The sequence below is a fragment of the Quercus suber genome, unplaced genomic scaffold, assembly GCF_002906115.3.
Source record: "Quercus suber isolate HL8 unplaced genomic scaffold, Cork oak 2.0 scaffold_578, whole genome shotgun sequence".
NCBI classification, from domain to species: Eukaryota; Viridiplantae; Streptophyta; class Magnoliopsida; order Fagales; family Fagaceae; genus Quercus; species Quercus suber.
Genome location: NW_027070023.1, coordinates 464,934 through 483,077, shown reverse-complemented (window position 1 = coordinate 483,077; position 18,144 = coordinate 464,934). Strand labels below are relative to the sequence as shown.

General features: G+C 37.0%; 1 protein-coding gene and 1 pseudogene across 1 annotated transcript; one reads left to right on the top strand and one right to left on the bottom strand.

Moving 5' to 3' along the window:
• Positions 1-284: 284 nt before the first annotated feature.
• On the bottom strand, positions 285-13,070 carry LOC111984007 (monooxygenase 2-like; annotated as a pseudogene).
• Positions 13,071-16,720: 3,650 nt separating this feature from the next.
• Positions 16,721-17,722, top strand: LOC112029615 (uncharacterized). Its single transcript, XM_024062299.1, has one exon. It carries the CDS (start codon positions 16,721-16,723, stop codon positions 17,720-17,722), a length of 1,002 nt encoding a protein of 333 aa, XP_023918067.1.
• Positions 17,723-18,144: the final 422 nt, after the last annotated feature.

Below are 18,144 nucleotides of genomic sequence, written 5' to 3'. Positions count from 1 at the left end.
TTAAAAGTTATTCATTTATTTTATTTTGAACACAAGCTCATTTTTAATTTTATTTAATAAGTTTGAGTTTATTTACGAACTACTTGATTAACTTTTTATTTTTATTTTTTCATGTACAAGCACCACAATTAAAAATTGTTAACCATTCTCAAATCCATACTAATAGTTAATAACTAAATTATTGTTGAAATAATATTATTTGACTTTAATACAGAAAACGTTTTTTTTTTTTAAATGATCACTACCAAACATGAATGAACATTAAGAGGGTTTCTCAGTTTACACTAATTGACATTGTTAAAGTGAAAAATACCAACAATAATACAAAGCAAATGCATATGACTGCATTCAAGAAATGTTTTCAATAGCAATGACGACAGGAATGCAGCCAATAATTTGTCTCTGAAGAATAGGTGGTTAATTTCCCATAACCCTGCTGGAAAAAACCGACCACATAAGCTGTACTTATGAGAACAATGCTTCTCCATCGCCTCTATTTGGCATAGTTCTTCAACCCCATCTCAATTTTCTTATATTGCTCGCTTTCGCTATGAACTTTCTCGGTTGATTCTCCACTTTGTTCTTGCTTGAGTAAAGCCCAAGCAAGGCACCTTGCTAAAACAACACCATCTTCTAAGGGTGAACAAGCACCTTGGCCAATATCTGGGGTCATGGGGTGGAATGCATCACCAAGCACACAAACATTGCCTTTATTGATGTTTCCCCAAATAAGGTCCCAGGGATGTCTATACCTTAATGGGGATAACATAATATATTCTAGTTCAATGTTTTCAACAATGGCCTTTATTTCATCTGGTACATTTGCTAACTTGCTTAACGCAAATTGCTTCAGTTTAGCTGGGTCATCTTCCATGTCTTTCTCTGCAAGATATAATAAGAACAAAACTTTTATAATGCTATACCTTAGAAATACAAAACATTTCACAATTATTTTACATGATAAATTATCCTTTTTTGATAATTAGATGGCTACAACAATAAACTATGATCACAGTGGAAAAATTATTTTTATGAAAATATCGTCTTGAATTGGGTCCAATACGAATTGAGATCGGCCATGCAATTGCCTTTGATGGGGAGAGAAAAGTGAAACAAATGTATAGAAAAAAATAATAAGTTAAAAGTTTTAAAAAAATTATGACCCAAAAATCGAGAATATATATATATATATATATTAACGTTCAATCTCATGCAATAATTCTTATGACACTATCTCAAACCAGTCCTATGTACACTAAAGGATGCATAGCTCTATCCTCCATGTTTGCTCAAAATTACTAGAAAACATTTTTCAATAAACATGCTTTGAGAGCCATGCAACCATGCTATATACACAATATTTTTCACAACAAATTTTATAATTATTGAGTTGTTAAGTTGTTATTGATTGTCATTTAACTCTACTATCGATATCACTTTATTTTCTACTATTTAGTATTTACAACTCACCAACTTAACGACTGTAAGGGGAAAAAAAATGTCTTTATCTTTTCTTGCAATGCTTTTCAACAAAAATATAACTTAATAAAGTGCATCCAAAGACACTTGGAATTTGGGCTCACCGTTGGATAAGAGAAACCAATAGATGCTAGTATCATCATTAGGAAGAAAACCAGATCGAAAGCCCATCCCCATGAATTGCATGATCTTGGGTTCAAACCCATGGTTGGACTTGAAATTCATCCAGCCCCTAATAGTTGGTCTCCCTGTGAAAGCCGGTGCCTTGAAGCCCAGCCACTTTGCCACCACTGAGTTCACTCCATCACACCCAATCCCAAGTACCATAATATTTTTAAAAAAAAAAATTATGCTAAAAAACACATATACGTATGCTTTTTAAATACCAGAGGAAAAAAAAAAAAATCTAACTCATCTTTTTAATTGAGTATGAAAAAGATGTTAAAATGATCCACTCAACAATTGTGCCTTAAATCTAATTGGGGTTTCATAGTCATACCTTCTCTAGGTCTTACCTATTTGGGCTACAGATACATCCAACAAGGTGCAAGTACCAAAAATGCAGACTGCTCTTTCGGCTTATACTTACATACAAAACTAAAATTCAAATTTGAAATATGGTTCACTAATCACTTTTAGTCAGCACCAGTACTATTTAAATGGGCTGTGAGATAAGATTAGATAATTTAGAGAGAGTATTATGGCTTTGGTAAAAAAAAAAAAAAGCATTTTGTATCACATTATCACTCTAAAAATATAACCTACTTCACAATCTTTATTTTACACTACATAATAAAATAATCTGTATTTTTAGAGATAAAAGATAAGAAAAGGAGAAATTTCCTCCGCTAGAGCCAAGAGACCAGAGGATAGTGACAAAATCGAATAGAAAAAAAATGCTTAAAAAGAAATGCATGTGAGCTACATACAATATCCTTTATTTTTTGAAAATATTGTAGCAGCATGTAAAGTTTTTTACAGTGGTGAATAATGGGTTGGAGGTTTATTTTTAGTGCTTTTTTGCTACAGTATTCTCTAAATTGCATTTGGATAACCTGATGCATGAGCCTAAAAGATAATGCTCTTATGAATCCTTAAACTCTCAATATTCTTTATTTTTGTTGCACCAAATTATGGTCCCAGTAGAATAAAAATAAAATAGTTAATAATAATACTTCAGGTGATTTTACCTTAGTCTTGATAATTGTTCCATCAGCAAGATGCACAAGCTTATAGAAGCTTGATTCCTCTATAAAAACTACCTTGGAAGAGAACCTAATGGTGTGCCACTTGGGAGCTCATTTGCAGTGGAGACCATGAACTATAATTTCAAAAGAAAATTATCAGCATTGTATATTAATTTTGGTAGAAAAGTCTCAATTTTGAATTATGATCAAACTTTTTGGATACATGAAAAATAGCAGAATAACATTGTTGTTACAATCAGTAGCGGTGTCCACGGGTGGGGCCGGGTCGGGTTTGTGCCCGACCCAGACTCGACCCGAAACTTCCAGGTGGGTGAAAACGGAACCCGAAACCGACTTCGAGTGCTAGTCGGATCAGTCGGTTCTGGACTTGTTGGGTTTCGGGTCGTACCATCGGGTTTCGGGTTGTATCATCGGAGAGCTATTTTTGGCTGGATCCGTCGAGATCTGGCAAAGGTCTCGCCGGAACTCGTCGGATCTCATGGGACTTCAAGTAATCTTCACTAGAGAACTCCAAATATCGCCAAATTTTGTAAGTGTTCATCGAAAATCCTTCAAATATTGCCAGATTTTGTAAGTATTCGTCGAAAATCCTTCAAATATCACCGGAGGTTTTTGGTTTTATACTTGGGTCGGGTGGCTCAGTTTTTGGGGGAGGAAACCTGCCAACCGACCCGAAGCTGTCGGGTTCCGTTGGTGGCAACCCCCAACCGACGTCAGAGTGGTTGGTTCAAGCAGCTTTCGGTTCAGGGTCGGGCAGGTTGCTCGATTTTGTCGGTTTGCCGGGTTAGGTGGACAGTCCTAACAACTAGCTGGAGTTTGAGAAAGGGTCACAAGGGTCATTACCCAATGTTAATTAATATTACTTAGGAGATGTTTTGAGAGGGATTGCACTTGACAACAAAGAAACTTTTATCATTGCACTTTATATAGCACTCACATAAATGCATGTAAAATTATTATTATTTTGAGAGCAAATGTGTAAAATAGCATTAGGTGTTAATTTTGTATCAAAAATCACCTACATAATTCAATTGAAAATGTGTAAATTTACATTGTTGCTATAATAACTGTGTAAATATACATGGTTATTATTGACATGCAAATCCATTTTTTAATATTTATTTACTCATAAAGAAAAGAGAGAGGTAAATATGAATAACTTGAGAAAGTAATAACAAAATTAATAAAGGGATAGTATTTTAATGAAATGTAATGTAAAATAAATAATCTAATGGGTGTATAATTTCTTTTTGCATGAGTTGATGTGAATGCTCAATGGATAGGGATCTCATTGAGACAAGATGGGCTTGGATCATGAGTGCCTTATTCCCAATCTCTTCTTCTAACCTGAGAAAGCCAAGCATATTTAAATTAAAAAATTTAAATTTTTATACATAAACTCATTTAGGATGGGGCAAGAGAAATCCCGAGTTAGATAGGGTAGGGAAAGTTTGCCATCCCTACCAATATGAGAGAGAGAGAGAGAGAGAGAGAGAGAGAGAGAGAGAGAGCTAATAGGTTACAACTTGTATGATATATGGGCACTACAACCATAAGTAGAGCTTTGACTTACATTTTTCCTTTTGCTTTAAATGACATGGCTGTGGTTTGATGTCCTGTAATTGTAGAGGTGGCCACATTCCTGCATATAATTATCTGCTGGTCAGTTAACATGGTGTGTGTTTTCTTGTATTTGTGCTGGGAGGTCAGTTCCTTTTGCGTAGCCTTCAAATGGCGATGGATATAGGTATCACTCACTCGACCATATGAATTAAGAAGTGGTGGAAGTGTTATTTGAATATAAATCTTCTTCTATCTCATTGGTAGTGTTCCACTTTTATACTTCATTAACTGTAATATGCAGTGCAATTTTTTCTATCTACAGCTTTGGTTACTTAATAAAATTAAAAATTAAAAAAAAGGTGTGACAAGTTGCAATTGGTGAAGTATAAAATTAAATGCAAAGTATTTTTACTGGTGTATCTTATGGAGTTCTCACAATATATGGACCCATGAGTATGTGAATAAGTTTTGGTGGCTACTGTCTTAGATTGATCATTAAACTAACTCATATGCTAAAGCTCTAACAAAATTGGAAGCACCCAACAGTTTTTAGTTTTTGATAGTCCACAATCCACATGATTGTAAAAATCTTTCACAGTATTTGTACTCGGCCTGTTTTTGCTTCTTCTTAAGGAAAGAGAGAAATCTACTTTTAGTACTTACCAAAGAAACTGTTTATGTTGTTGTCGGAGGGATTCACCAAGGCCTATTGCATCTAATGCCCTCCAGGCATTTGTCCATGCTGAAAAGGCAAATCCAGTGATCCTTAGACTATGCGAGGATTCCAAAACTAAGCTTCGAATACCCAACCTACAAAATATTCAAAAGATTAAGAATTACAAACACAAATAGTACACTCGTTCACATTTGTCATGATTTGAATAAAAAGGACACTAATATTTTTGTTGATCTTTTTGATGCCTGTAAAACTCTCCGTGGGGAATTAACTAAATTTATGAATATTGCTAAGAAATTCAGGGAAGAGTTAAAATTGGCTAATCTTGAAAAAGAGGAATTGATTATGAGATTGGTTGAATCTAATAAAAAGAATGAATTTTTAAGAAATCAATTTTCCTCTCAAGATGAAAAAATGAAAATTTTGGAACAAAAGTTAGTTGAGGTTGAAGTTAAACTTGAAAATTTGTCTAATTCCAAACTTCTTGTTGATAACATATTTGTTTCTGTTTCAATTCCCGTTAAGCCTAATGGCAAAATTTATATTCCTCATTTTAAGAGGAATTATAAAGAAAAGGCCTATTTTGCTAGGTTAAACAAAGGTAAAGATGTAAACGCTGAAATTTCTAGTAAGGGAGTTAATACCGTACTGGAGGCTGTACCGGTTTGGACAGCGGTACGATATATTTCAGATACCAATCAATATCGGTGTACCGTTTCAGGTTTACCACTATTTTTTATATTTATAAATAAATAAATATATATATGTATGTATGTATGTATGTGTGTATGTGTGTGTGTGTGTGTGAGTGTGTGTATTATAATAAATATAAAATTTTACCATAAAACATTTTCTCAATTCAGAACTAATTATTCATGGTTTTAGACTTTAGTATCAATTAAAAGAAAGGAAAAAAAAAAAAAAAAAANACAATCTTTATTTTACACTACATAGTAAAATAATCTGTATTTTTAGAGATAAAAGATAAGAAAAGGAGAAATTTCCTCCGCTAGAGCCTAGAGACCAGAGGATAGTGACAAAATCGAATAGAAAAAAAATGCTTAAAAAGAAATGCATGTGAGCTACATACAATATCCTTTATTTTTTGAAAATATTGTAGCAGCATGTAAAGTTTTTTACAGTGGTGAATAATGGGTTGGAGGTTTATTTTTAGTGCTTTTCTGCTACAGTATTCTCTAAATTGCATTTGGATAACCTGATGCATGAGCCTAAAAGATAATGCTCTTATGAATCCTTAAACTCTCAATATTCTTTATTTTTATTGCACCAAATTATGGTCCCAGTAGAATAAAAATAAAATAGTTAATAATAATACTTCAGGTGATTTTACCTTAGTCTTGATAATTGTTCCATCAGCAAGATGCACAAGCTTATAGAAGCTTGATTCCTCTATAAAAACTACCTTGGAAGAGAACCTAATGGTGCCACTTGGGAGCTTATTTGCAGTGGAGAGCATGAACAATAATTTCAAAAGAAAATTATCAGCATTGTATATTAATTTTGGTAGAAAAGTCTCAATTTTGAATTATGATCAAACTTTTTGGATACATGAAAAATAGCAGAATAACATTGTTGTTACAATTAGTAGGGGTGTCCACGGGTGGGGCCGGGTCGGGTTTGTGCCTGACCTAGACTCGACCCGAAACTTTCAGGTGGGTGAAAACGGAACCCGAAATCGACTTGGAGTGCTAGTCGGATCAGTCGGTTCTGGACTTGTTGGGTTTCGGGTCGTACCGTCGGGTTTCGGGTTGTATCGTCGGAGAGCTATTTTGGCCGGATCCGTCGAGATCTGGCAGCGGTCTCGCCGGAACTCGTCGGATCTCATGGGACTTCAAGTAATCTTCACTAGAGAACTCCAAATACCGCCGAATTTTGTAAGTGTTCGTCGAAAATCCTTCGAATATTGCTAGATTTTGTAAGTATTCGTCGAAAATCCTTCAAATATCGCTGAGGTTTTTGGTTTTATGCTCGGGTCGGGTGGCTCAATTTTTGGGGGAGGAAACCTGCCAACCGACCCAAAGCTGTCGGGTTCCGTTGGTGGCAACCCCCAACCGATGTCAGAGTGGTCGGTTCAGGCAGTTTTCGGTTCAGGGTCGGGCGGGTTGCTCGATTTTGTCGGTTTGCCGGGTTGGGTGGACAGTCCTAACAACCAGCTAGAGTTTGAGAAAGGGTCACAAGGGTCATTACCCAATGTTAATTAATATTACTTAGGAGATGTTTTGAGAGGGATTGCACTTGACAACCAAGAAACTTTTATCATTGCACTTTATATAGCACTCACATGAATGCGTGTAAAATTATTATTATTTTGAGAGCAAATGTGTAAAATAGCATTAGGTGTTAATTTTGTATCAAAAATCAGCTACATAATTCAATTGAAAATGTGTAAATTTACATTGTTGCTATAATAACTGTGTAAATATACATGGTTATTATTGACATGCAAATCCATTTTTTAATATTTATTTACTCATAAAGAAAAGAGAGAGGTAAATATGAATAACTTGAGAAAGTAATAACAAAATTAATAAAGGGATAGTATTTTAATGTAAAATTTTTAATTGTTTCGACCTATCAAAGTTCTCACTTGACCGATCGAACTTGTGAGTTTCTATGTTAAAAACTCTTTGCCTCTCTTGATTGATACTCGATTGGTGTTTGACTGATCGAAATTGGAAAATTTCCAGTTTTAAGTTTTTAACTGATCAGCCTTTTCATTTACTACACATATAGATTAGGACATGCATTGCATTGTTTTCTTTATCCATCTTACATTTTTACAGTCATATCACTCATTGTTTTCACACACATCACGCATACACTTTGCTAAATTGGGTACTCAACTTGATCTAAAAATTTATTGATTTATTTTTGAGTTCTATACATTCTAGTATATGCTATTTTTCTTGATGAGTGAACTTTTAAAATTGGAATTTATTTTTAAGATATGGTGGATAATAAATGTGCAAATATTTTCTCTACTATTGAGATTTGTTTATGGGTCACATGGTGTTGAGTTTGCATGTATTGAAAGAGAGAATATTTTTGTTCACATGTATCCTCAACTTTTTTTTTTCTTAAGTCAGGTTTGTTTCTTTTTAGTTTTCCCCAACTCCTAAATTTTCCCTAAAATTGTTTTTCCCAAAACTTGTTTTGTTTTTCCTATTTTTATAGGGGGGGAAAGCTATTTTTAAAATCTATGTTGTTCATAGGAGTTGTTGTTCTTCATGGGGGAGTTGCCTCTATTTTCTATGGAGCTGAATTGTTTTGTGTTATCTTGATTCTCTATTTTCTCTTATCATTTATTGTGTATGTTTTCTGTCTAACTTTTGATTGGGTTGTCTTTGTTAATACGTGACAAAAAGGGGGAGAAATAGACGAAATTTGAAAAAATTTTTAACTGTTTTTATTTAGGGGGAGAAAATAATTTTTTTTTTTGTTGATGTATCTACCATAGGGGGAGAGTTAGTTTGCTTTAGTTTGTTTTTGATTTTATATTTACCTGTCTTTATTTCCACACATGTGGTTATGTGCTCTTTTGAGTGTTTCAGGAAAAGCAGATATATTCTGATCAAGATCTTCTGGCTCTTTTTGCAACTTCTAGGTTAGGAGTCTTAGATTGGGTTTTGTGATGTAATTGAGCATTTCATTGTAATTGAGTTGTTATTGTATTTGAGTATTTCATATTGTATGTGAGTTTTGTCATGGATTGCCAAAGAATGAGATTGTTAGGTTCTAAAACTTTAGAACAATTGGCAAACTGTGAGCACAAACTTGTCTAGGTATAGATCTTAGAGTCTATAGAGTTTATTAGACAATGCTCAAGGTGTTACAAGTCAAAACACAAGAAAATTCAAGTCAGAAAATCAAAGAATTCAAATTCAGTGAAATCGGACAGATCAAAAATTAGATCTGACCGATTGAAAATCGCAGACATGAAATTTCTGCAGAATTCTATTTCAGCCCAAACTTTGCTTAAACGTTTTGAGGTTCAAGCAAAACACTTCTAGTATATAAAGGAAAACTCTAACTATGTTTTTAGAGCTTTTGAGAGACTTTGGAGGTGCTCTTGTGAGATCTAAAATGTTTTGTGCCTTCCTCTTTCAAAGTCACTACCGGAAATCATTCTCCTACCATTAAAATCGGTAGATCTGAAATTGCTGCAATAAGATCAACAATAGCTGATAATCTAAACCTTTAAAGGTGGTCTTGGAGTCATAAACTTGAGAGTTTGTGTTACTAAAACCTTTGAGTGGGATCTCAAAGTCACAAGCAACGTGGCTTGTGTTGATGTAAATCCAAGAAGAGAAGGAGTCTGTGAATTCGAAATTTGCATGTGGTCGTATTAGTAAGTTACTACATGAAGTAGCAATAGATTTAAGGTTAAATCTTTTGTAAAAACTTCAGTTCTCTTATAGTGGATTTGGTTTACCTTAAGCATAGCTAGGTCAAATCCTCCCCAGGTTTTTACCTTAAAACGGGTTAGTTTTATTGGTTTTCCTAGGTAATTATATCGTGGTGTTATTTACTTTTTCGTATCTTTGCATGATATGATTTATTTGTGTTTAACCTAGATCTGAAAATTAATCTAAATAATCACTTGGCTAATTAATTAGGTTAAACAATCTGTTTAAGGGGTCTAAACGAATAAACATCTTCCATGTCTTTCTTTGCAAGATATAATAAGAACAAAAACTATTATAATGCTATACCTTTGAAATACAAAAAATTTCACAATTATTTTACATGATAATTTTTTTTTTTGATAATTTGATTGCTACAATGACAGACTTATGATCACAGTGGACAAATTATTTTTATTGAAATATCGTCTTGATTTGGGTCCAATACGGATTGAGATCTGCCATGCAATTGCCTTTGATGGGGAGAGAAAAGTGAAAAAAGAATGTAAAAAAATAATAATAATAAGTTAAAAGTTTTTAAAAAATTATGATTCAAAGATTGTTAATAAAACTGATTTCTTTAACTTTCAATCTCTGCAATAATCCTTATGACACTCTATCTCAATCCGGTCCTACACTAACGAATGCATAGCTCTATGCTCTATGCTCTATGCTCCATGCACAAAAACGCACAGTACATGACAAAATACAAAACCTGATGTTTGCTCAAAATTGCTAGAAAACATTTTCAAAAAAACATGGTTTAAGATATATTCTCATTTAAGTTTACCACCAATATAACTTTATTTTCTACTATTTAGCATTTTCAACAAATATATAATTTAATGAAGTGCATCCAAACACACTTGGAATTGGTGTTCACTGTTAGATGTGTAAAACCAATAAATGCCAGTGTCATCATTAGGAAGAATTTCCGTGGCTGTTGTGGAGGCACTGGTTGCTGTAGGGGCACTTGCAGCATTTAAGGCTGTTACCTTTGCTCGAGACATTGGTCTATCTTCCATCACTGTGTAAGGAGATTCAGAAATCATTATCAATTCCCTAAAGTGACCACGAATCTCTTGCTGCTTATGGTCATTTGATTGAAGAGACAAAAGCCATTCCAAGTTACTTTGTTGTCTGTAATTTTCCATATGTTTGTAACTTCGCTACTCATCACATTGCTAGATATGTTAGTAGTTTCTTGGTGTGAATGGAAGATATTCCTTTACATCTTAACATTGCAATCTGAGCCGATTTGGCTATTCCTTAGTAATAATATTATAACCTTCTTCTAAGAAAAGATCGGAAGCCTATGCCCATGAATTGTAAGAGCTTGGGCTCAAACCCATGATTGGACTTAAATTTATCTAGCCCATGATAGTAGCTCTCCTTGTGAAAGCCGGTGCCTTGAAGCCCATCTGCTTTGCCTCCACTGAGTTCACTCCATCACACCCAATCAATGCCTTTCATCCGAAAATATCATACTCTAGAAAGTCCCAAGTACCATGTTTTTTAATTATGCTAAAAAAACACGTGTATGCTTTTAAATACTTGAGGAAAAAAAAATTTAACATTTCCCTGTTGAATAAATTTTGAATCAAAATATATGTTTGAAGTTATCTTTCTCAAACATACTATATATGTGGTGTGATTAAAGAGATTATTTAGGTGTAGTTTTAGTTACGAAACTTTTTAATGAGTCGTTTGATTTGTTCAAATAACACTCATGAATTGTCTTATAAATCTTCATGTTATGAATTGGAAAAATAGCTTCAAACATATTTGAAACCAAACTTGTTTTTTTCAAAAGGGCTTAGACAATCACAAATGAGTGAGAAAGAGTGTAAATTAGTAAGTGTTCATTATTACCTTATTACCTTTGGAAGTTTGAGTACAATTTTTTAGGTTGGATGGGGATACGCCACTAAAGAGTGAAAATATTTGTTGGCACTGACTTGGGATTAAGAACTATTTTTTAAGAAAATATTGTATTTCTATACTATAAAGAACTTTTTTTTTTTGTTTTTTGGTTTCTTTTCCCTTTTATATATATACACTTTATTTATTTATTTATTTATTTTTTAAAGCCTACTACTATCTGATTTGGCTTATTCAAGATAATAATAAATCTAGCGACAAATAATATCTTACAACAGTTAATGTGACATGCTGTGATTAGTGTATAATGAAAATGTTGCTGGTAATATGTCAATATGAAAATGATGTTGATGTAATTACAACTTGATACCTTTACTCTCTTTTTATTTTAATTTTTTTAATTTTTTTATATATAAGGAATTAGCGTTCCAGCTTTTAGTCAAATTATTCATCTATGATACTTGCACATGAATCTAGGATTAATGTGTAACAAAAGCCCCCGTAGATATAATGTGTAACAAATTAAACCTAAAACTTTCAGATTTACGTCATCTCTAAACCAAAAAGTCTGCCATCCAAGTATCCTGCGGACTTAACTCACCACCTTAATGAGTTATGAAAAAAATGTTTTTGACACATGAGGGTCAGCAGATAAAATAATCCGCTCAACAATTGTCCCATAGATCTAATTGGGGTTTCATAGTCATTCCTTCTCTAGGTCTACCTATTTGGGCTATAGTCTACAGATACATCCAACAAGGTGCAAAGTACATTAAAAGCAGACTGCTCTTTTTTCTTTATACTTACAAAACAAAAATTCAAATATGAAATATGGGTCACCAGTCACTTTAGTTAGCACCATACTATTTAAATGGACCATGAGATTAAGTAATTTAGACAGTATCTTTTAGCATATGTAAAAAAAAAAAAAAAAAAAAAAAAAAAAAAAAAAAAAAAAAAAAAAAAAAAAAAAAAAAAAAAAGCATTTTACATCATTAAAAAAATCTACTCTATTTATTTTATATTACCACTCTAACAATATACCCTATTTTATTTTACACTACATAATAAAATAATCTATAATTTAGAGATAGAGATAAGAGAGTGAGAACTTTCCTCGGCTAGAACCTCGAGACCAGAGGATATTGACAAAATCGAATAGTAAAATTGCATAACAAGAAATGCATGTGAGCTACAATATCCTAAGTTTGGTATGTTCTTTAACCACAACCAGGAGCCTGAGAAGGGTAGTAAGGGCCATTACCCAATGCCAACAGCGTCTAAGGCCTTCCAAGCATTTGTCCATGTTGTAAAGGCAAATCTGGTGACCCTCAAACTATCTGAGGATTCCAATATTGAAGCTTTAAATACCCAACCTACACAAATATTTAATTGCGTTGTTAGAGTGTTGGTTTGGATTTGCTTATTTACTTAAAATATTAGGATATGTCAAGGTTTGGATTTGTTTATTTACTTAAAGCATTAGGATCTCTCCATTTTGAGAAAGTGAAAGTTTTAACAAACTGGGTATGAAACTATAAATAAATATGTTAATAAATAAACTACGTACATATAAAAAAAGCCTAAAAATAGAGAGAGGAAGGGTACTTTTGAAGTCCTAAGGATGTTGTAAGGCCAGCAAATCCAAACCACAATCACATTGTCTTGCACTTCCTTAATTTTTTTGACTATTTTTCTTAGGAGAAGGAGAATTGGGAAGGAGATTTTTCCCCCCAAGATAGTAGTAGTGGACCTATATATAGTGACAGCAACATCAAGTTGATTGATGACAATGATGCTGTATGATGAAAGCACATACGAAAGTTTGATCTGTGACATAGACTTTGATTTAAGTTTAAACAGCAGCCATACAGAATATATATAATAAGGGTTTGGTTAATGTATGCTCTTAGAGCATACATTAACAATCCGTTTTTAAATAATTTTTATCGGGAATTGAAAAAGCTATCAAAAAATTTGACATCTTTTTTAATTTCCGATACAAATTTTTCAAAAATGGTTTACTAACATATACACTAAGAACATTCATTAGTAAAATCTATATAATAATAGGAGTTAAAATGTGTTGGGTAAAGGCTGGTGAAAAATAGGTGAAGGAAAATAGAAGAGAGAGTGTCATCTTCTTTTATTTGATAAGGGTGAAATTAAGGTGGAAAAAAATGGGGTCAAGGGAGTTTATCTCTTCAAGCCTACAAATCTTTTCTCTCTCAATTAGGGAAAAAAATAATGTGAGAAAACTTAAGGAAATATCAAGATAACCCCTTACTTTCCCATCCTTCTACTTTTTAATATGTCTCCAGTGATCCAAATTCTTGCTGTTTGTATCCCTCTGCTTTCAAGGAATAAAACTCTGCCGTTTTTTTCAAAAAAAAAAAAAAAAAAATAAGGGCATGACTCTTCCAAGATTCCCAATTTCTATTAAAAAAGTTCCCAACATCATAGACTCATAGTCATAGATATATTGCGCATTATGAACTGTACTTAGACAGTCTTTGGTATCTGTTAAACTGGGGGAGACCACTTTTATATTTTTAATCGGGAAGGATCTTCTGGAATCTTCGAACCTTTTTGAACCAACTCTCCACCAGCAAACTAATATAATTGTTCGTGAACAATTATATAAAAAATACCAACTCACTTGGTTTTTTTCATTAAGGTTCACGAACCTTATACCCTGCTGGTCTGCACATGGGGCTATTGGGAAAAAATCCTAAAGCCCCTCAGGGTGAATTGAAATAAATGATTACCAAGCAATAAAAATATATCTGAAAACAAAAATTTCAGTAAATACCAATAAAAACTAAGGAAGTCAATACCGTACCGGAGGCTATACCGATTTGGCCAGCGTTACGATATATTTTAGATATCGATCAATACTAATGTACCGTTTCGAGTTTACCGCTAACTATATATATATATATAGTGTTTAAAGCCCATATATATATATATATATTCATAAATTAGACTAATTTGTAATCTTAAACCTAAGCCCAAACCCAATTAAAAATCAAGTTAAATTTAAAATACTAAGCTTACCTTTCAATACTTTCACACGTGAACTAACTGAGGGCTTAAAAAAAAAAAAAAATAAAAACAAAACAAAACAAACTGCCATGTGAGAGGACTTTTGACCGTTTATAGGGGTTAGGAAATAATTTAAAAAATGAAAAATATCTGACATATGAAAGTTACTTTTGACTTTATGCATAACTTTTGCAAGCTGTCAACTTTATTGAGTGTTTAAAGAAGCTGAAATTTAGGCTATTGGATTTAGTTGGACACAACCAAGAAGGAGGAAGGAGAAAGTAAATCTCAAAGAGAGAAAGAGAACGCCGGTCAAGAAGATCCGGAATTTGAGGAAGGAAGACCATGTGCTATGAGTTTGAGAAACTGCGAGTGACGCCGATGAGTGGAGAGATGAGAGAGTGAGAATGTTTTTTTTCCCTTTTTTTTTTTTTGTGTGGCTTTGGTCCGGTTTGCATTTACTGGCCAAAACATCCGGATTTTGCCGATACGGCCAGTATTTTTTATGGTACGAAACAAGGGGGTTATTTGTACCAATTTATTGGTCGATACGGTATATACTGGCCGTACTAGCCGGTACGATACGAAATTCACTTCCTTGATAAAAACACAACAATATATAACACCAAATCTCATTTGAAAACTTTTCGGTGTAAAGGAAATGTACGGCCCCCGCACCGTGTCCTATATTGGGCTTTGGACCCTGGCCTGGGTATATGGCCCATAAGGCCAATCTCCTTCTACCTGGTGGCCCACCCCCGGGCCACGCGTACTGCAGGCCCAAGCCTTGCCTTTTCATCGTTTCTCGGCAACACCTTCCCAAGCAGTGATAAATATTTGACTCTCGGGACGCCCCGCCCTGTACCTACCCGGCTGTGCCTCGGAGAGGCACCGCTGCCGAGAACTATCGTAGAGGTGGGAACCAAGTTCCAACGCCACCCTCACCGCTTCCCACTCCCACCTGACCACCCACTTACGATCGATAAAACTGGACCGCCGGTTGCACTCATTGGCAAGTAATTATGACCTCTCCACTAAACTATGGACTATAAATACAAGAAGTTTTGAGAAGACAAGGGTTGGAAAAATAGGCTGGAAGAAGAGCGTAAACAGAGAGAAAGCAGAGTAAGAAGGTGGCCCAGACCCCCGAGGAGAGGAAAGCGATCACATTAAGTCTTAGCGTTAAGAACGACCCAGTGTAGGAAATCCAAACCCACAATACAAGTAAGTTGTGAGTCCAAGTGAGGCCCAGCCCAGCGGGTTTCAGTTTCGAGTGCGCACAATTGGCACCGTCTGTGGGGAGATCCTACTAAGCAGTGGTTCCGCCGAGACTCGTTCACAGGAAGATGTTTGGAAGTAACGCTGAGAGCGGCTCGACATGGTCTTCCCGGGGCTCCACCTGGCGGGAACAGAGGCAGAAGAGACGCGAGGATCCGGTTTACAAGCAATTGGAAGAGCGATCCGGTCTTGGAGAAGGGTCGTATCAAACGGAGAGAACGGCATCCCATGCTTCCTGGCACAGGCAGCCCGACGCCAGGGATGAAGAGCTTGAGCGGCTGCGGAGGTTAGTACGAGACCTGGAGTTGGAAGCACGAAACGAGCGTCGTCGAGCCGGTCAAGACGACCGAGGGAAAAGGCCTAACGCCGAGGAAGAGAGACGTAGGATGGGGTCGAATCAATCAGGATCCCACCTCCACAGGGAGCGCTCGCACTCGAGGGAGTCCCGTCGCCGTCGAAACCGCTCCATGTCAGCGAAATCTCGCCGACGGCGAAATCGCTCTCGGTCGCGGGAATACGAGAATCGGGGCTTGGGTTCTCCAGAGGGACGGCCAAGGAATGCGGCCATGGATGCAATGAGCCGTGCATTGCGCAAGGCGGCTCGGTCCCCATTCTCAGTAGATATTGAGCGAGCACCGATGCCGGACAGATTTACGCGCCCGCCGTTCAATTCGTATGGTGGGAAGACGGACCCCGTGGAGCATGTCAGCCACTATATCCAAATGATGTCTCTGCATACCCGCAATGACGCTCTGATGTGCAAGGTTTTTCCCTCCAGCCTTGGTCCCACGGCCTTAAGGTGGTTCAACAGGTTGCGCAAGGGCTCCATTCACAGTTTTGCCGAGCTAATACAGGAGTTCGGTTCCCGTTTCGTGACGTGCAGCCGGGAACAGCAACCGGTGGACGCGCTGCTGTCTATGAAGATGAGGGCAGGGGAAACCCTCCGTGATTATGCTAGCCGATACTGGGAGCTCTACAACGAGATTGGCGGAGGGAACGAGAAGATTGCAGCGAGCATTTTCAGAATGGGATTGCCTGACGAGTCGGGGTTGAGGGAATCATTAACTAAGAAACCTCCCGAGGATATGAGGTAGCTAATGAGGCGCATTGAGGAGTACAAGCGGTTGGAAGATGATAGAATATAAAGCAAAGGCAAGGTGCAGGTGATGGATCATCCTCGGCAGAGCGGTTTTCAACAGAGGGCACGGGGAAATTTGAGGATTCAAGAACCAGTAGTGCCAGTAGGGGAGGTGAACGTGACGTTCAAGGAGCCCGTGCATAAAATTGTGGATAAGATCAAGCATGAGCCGTACTTCAGGTGGCCGAACCGGATGGTTGGCGACCCTTCTAGGAGGAATCAGAACCTATACTGCACCTACCACAAAGACCGGGGGCATACTACCGAGCAGTGCCGAGTGTTAAGGGACCATCTCGGGCAGTTGGCTAAGGCAGGACACCTCAAGGATTTTGTGACTGATGCCGGGGATCAAGGAATAGGGCATGGCGCCCCACACAGAGGGAACCCCCTTCCGCCCCCTCTTGGGGTAATTGATGTAATTCACGTCGCCCCGAGGGGCATTTCGACGGCAAAGGGGAAGGAGGTGTTAACAATGATATCGGTAGAGGGGAGTACGGGCGTGCCGCCTCTCGCGAAGAAGATCAGACCAACTCGAGAGCCAATCGCTTTCGGCGACAGTGATTTGGAAGGAACCATTCAGCCGCACGACGACGCGTTGATAGTCACGGCGAGGGTTGGCGGCTTCGTTGTGAAGATAATAATGATAGACCAGGGAAGCGGAGCGAATGTTATGTACCCGTACAACGCTCCCCTGGTTGGGTTCGACGGGAAAATGGTGGCTCCCGAGGGGCAAATCTCTCTGCCCGTGAACATGGGGGGCAAGGAGGTAATGGTAAGCTTCTTCGTAGTGGCCTCATACTGCCCCTATACGGTGATTCTTGGGAGGCCATGGATACATGCAATGGGGGCTGTCCCGTCCACTCTGCACATGAGGGTCAAGTTTCATACTGATTGTGGTGTCACGGTGATACAAGGAAGTCAGCAGGTGGCCAGGCGATGTTTGATCGCCATGGTCAATTGGAAGAAGGAGCAAACAGACCAGAAGGATCAGGTCGACCCCAAATGTTCGTCGTCGGGGATGCCTTTATAGCAATTACAGAGCCCGCCAGAGAAGGAGGTCACGCGTGCCGAGAGCATGCTCAAGGTAAAGGTGTTGCCGGATACGGACAAGTACTTCCAAATAGGGGAGAGCATGGAGGACCGGGAGAAAGTAGAGATGTTGTTACTCCTAATACGGAATGTGGACGTATTTGCATGGAGTCCATACGAGGTTCCCGGGGTGGACCCCGAATTCATCGTGCATAGACTTGGAGTTGACCCCTCATTCGCCCCTAAAAAGCAGAGGCCGAGGAGATCAGCCTGGGAGCACTCCGAGGCAGTAAAAGTGGAAGTTCAAAGATTGAAGGAGGCAGGGGTGATTCGGGAGATCTTCTTCCCGGATTGGTTGGCGAACACCGTGGTAGTGAAGAAGAAGAACGGCAAGTGGAGGGTCTGCGTCGATTTCACCGATCT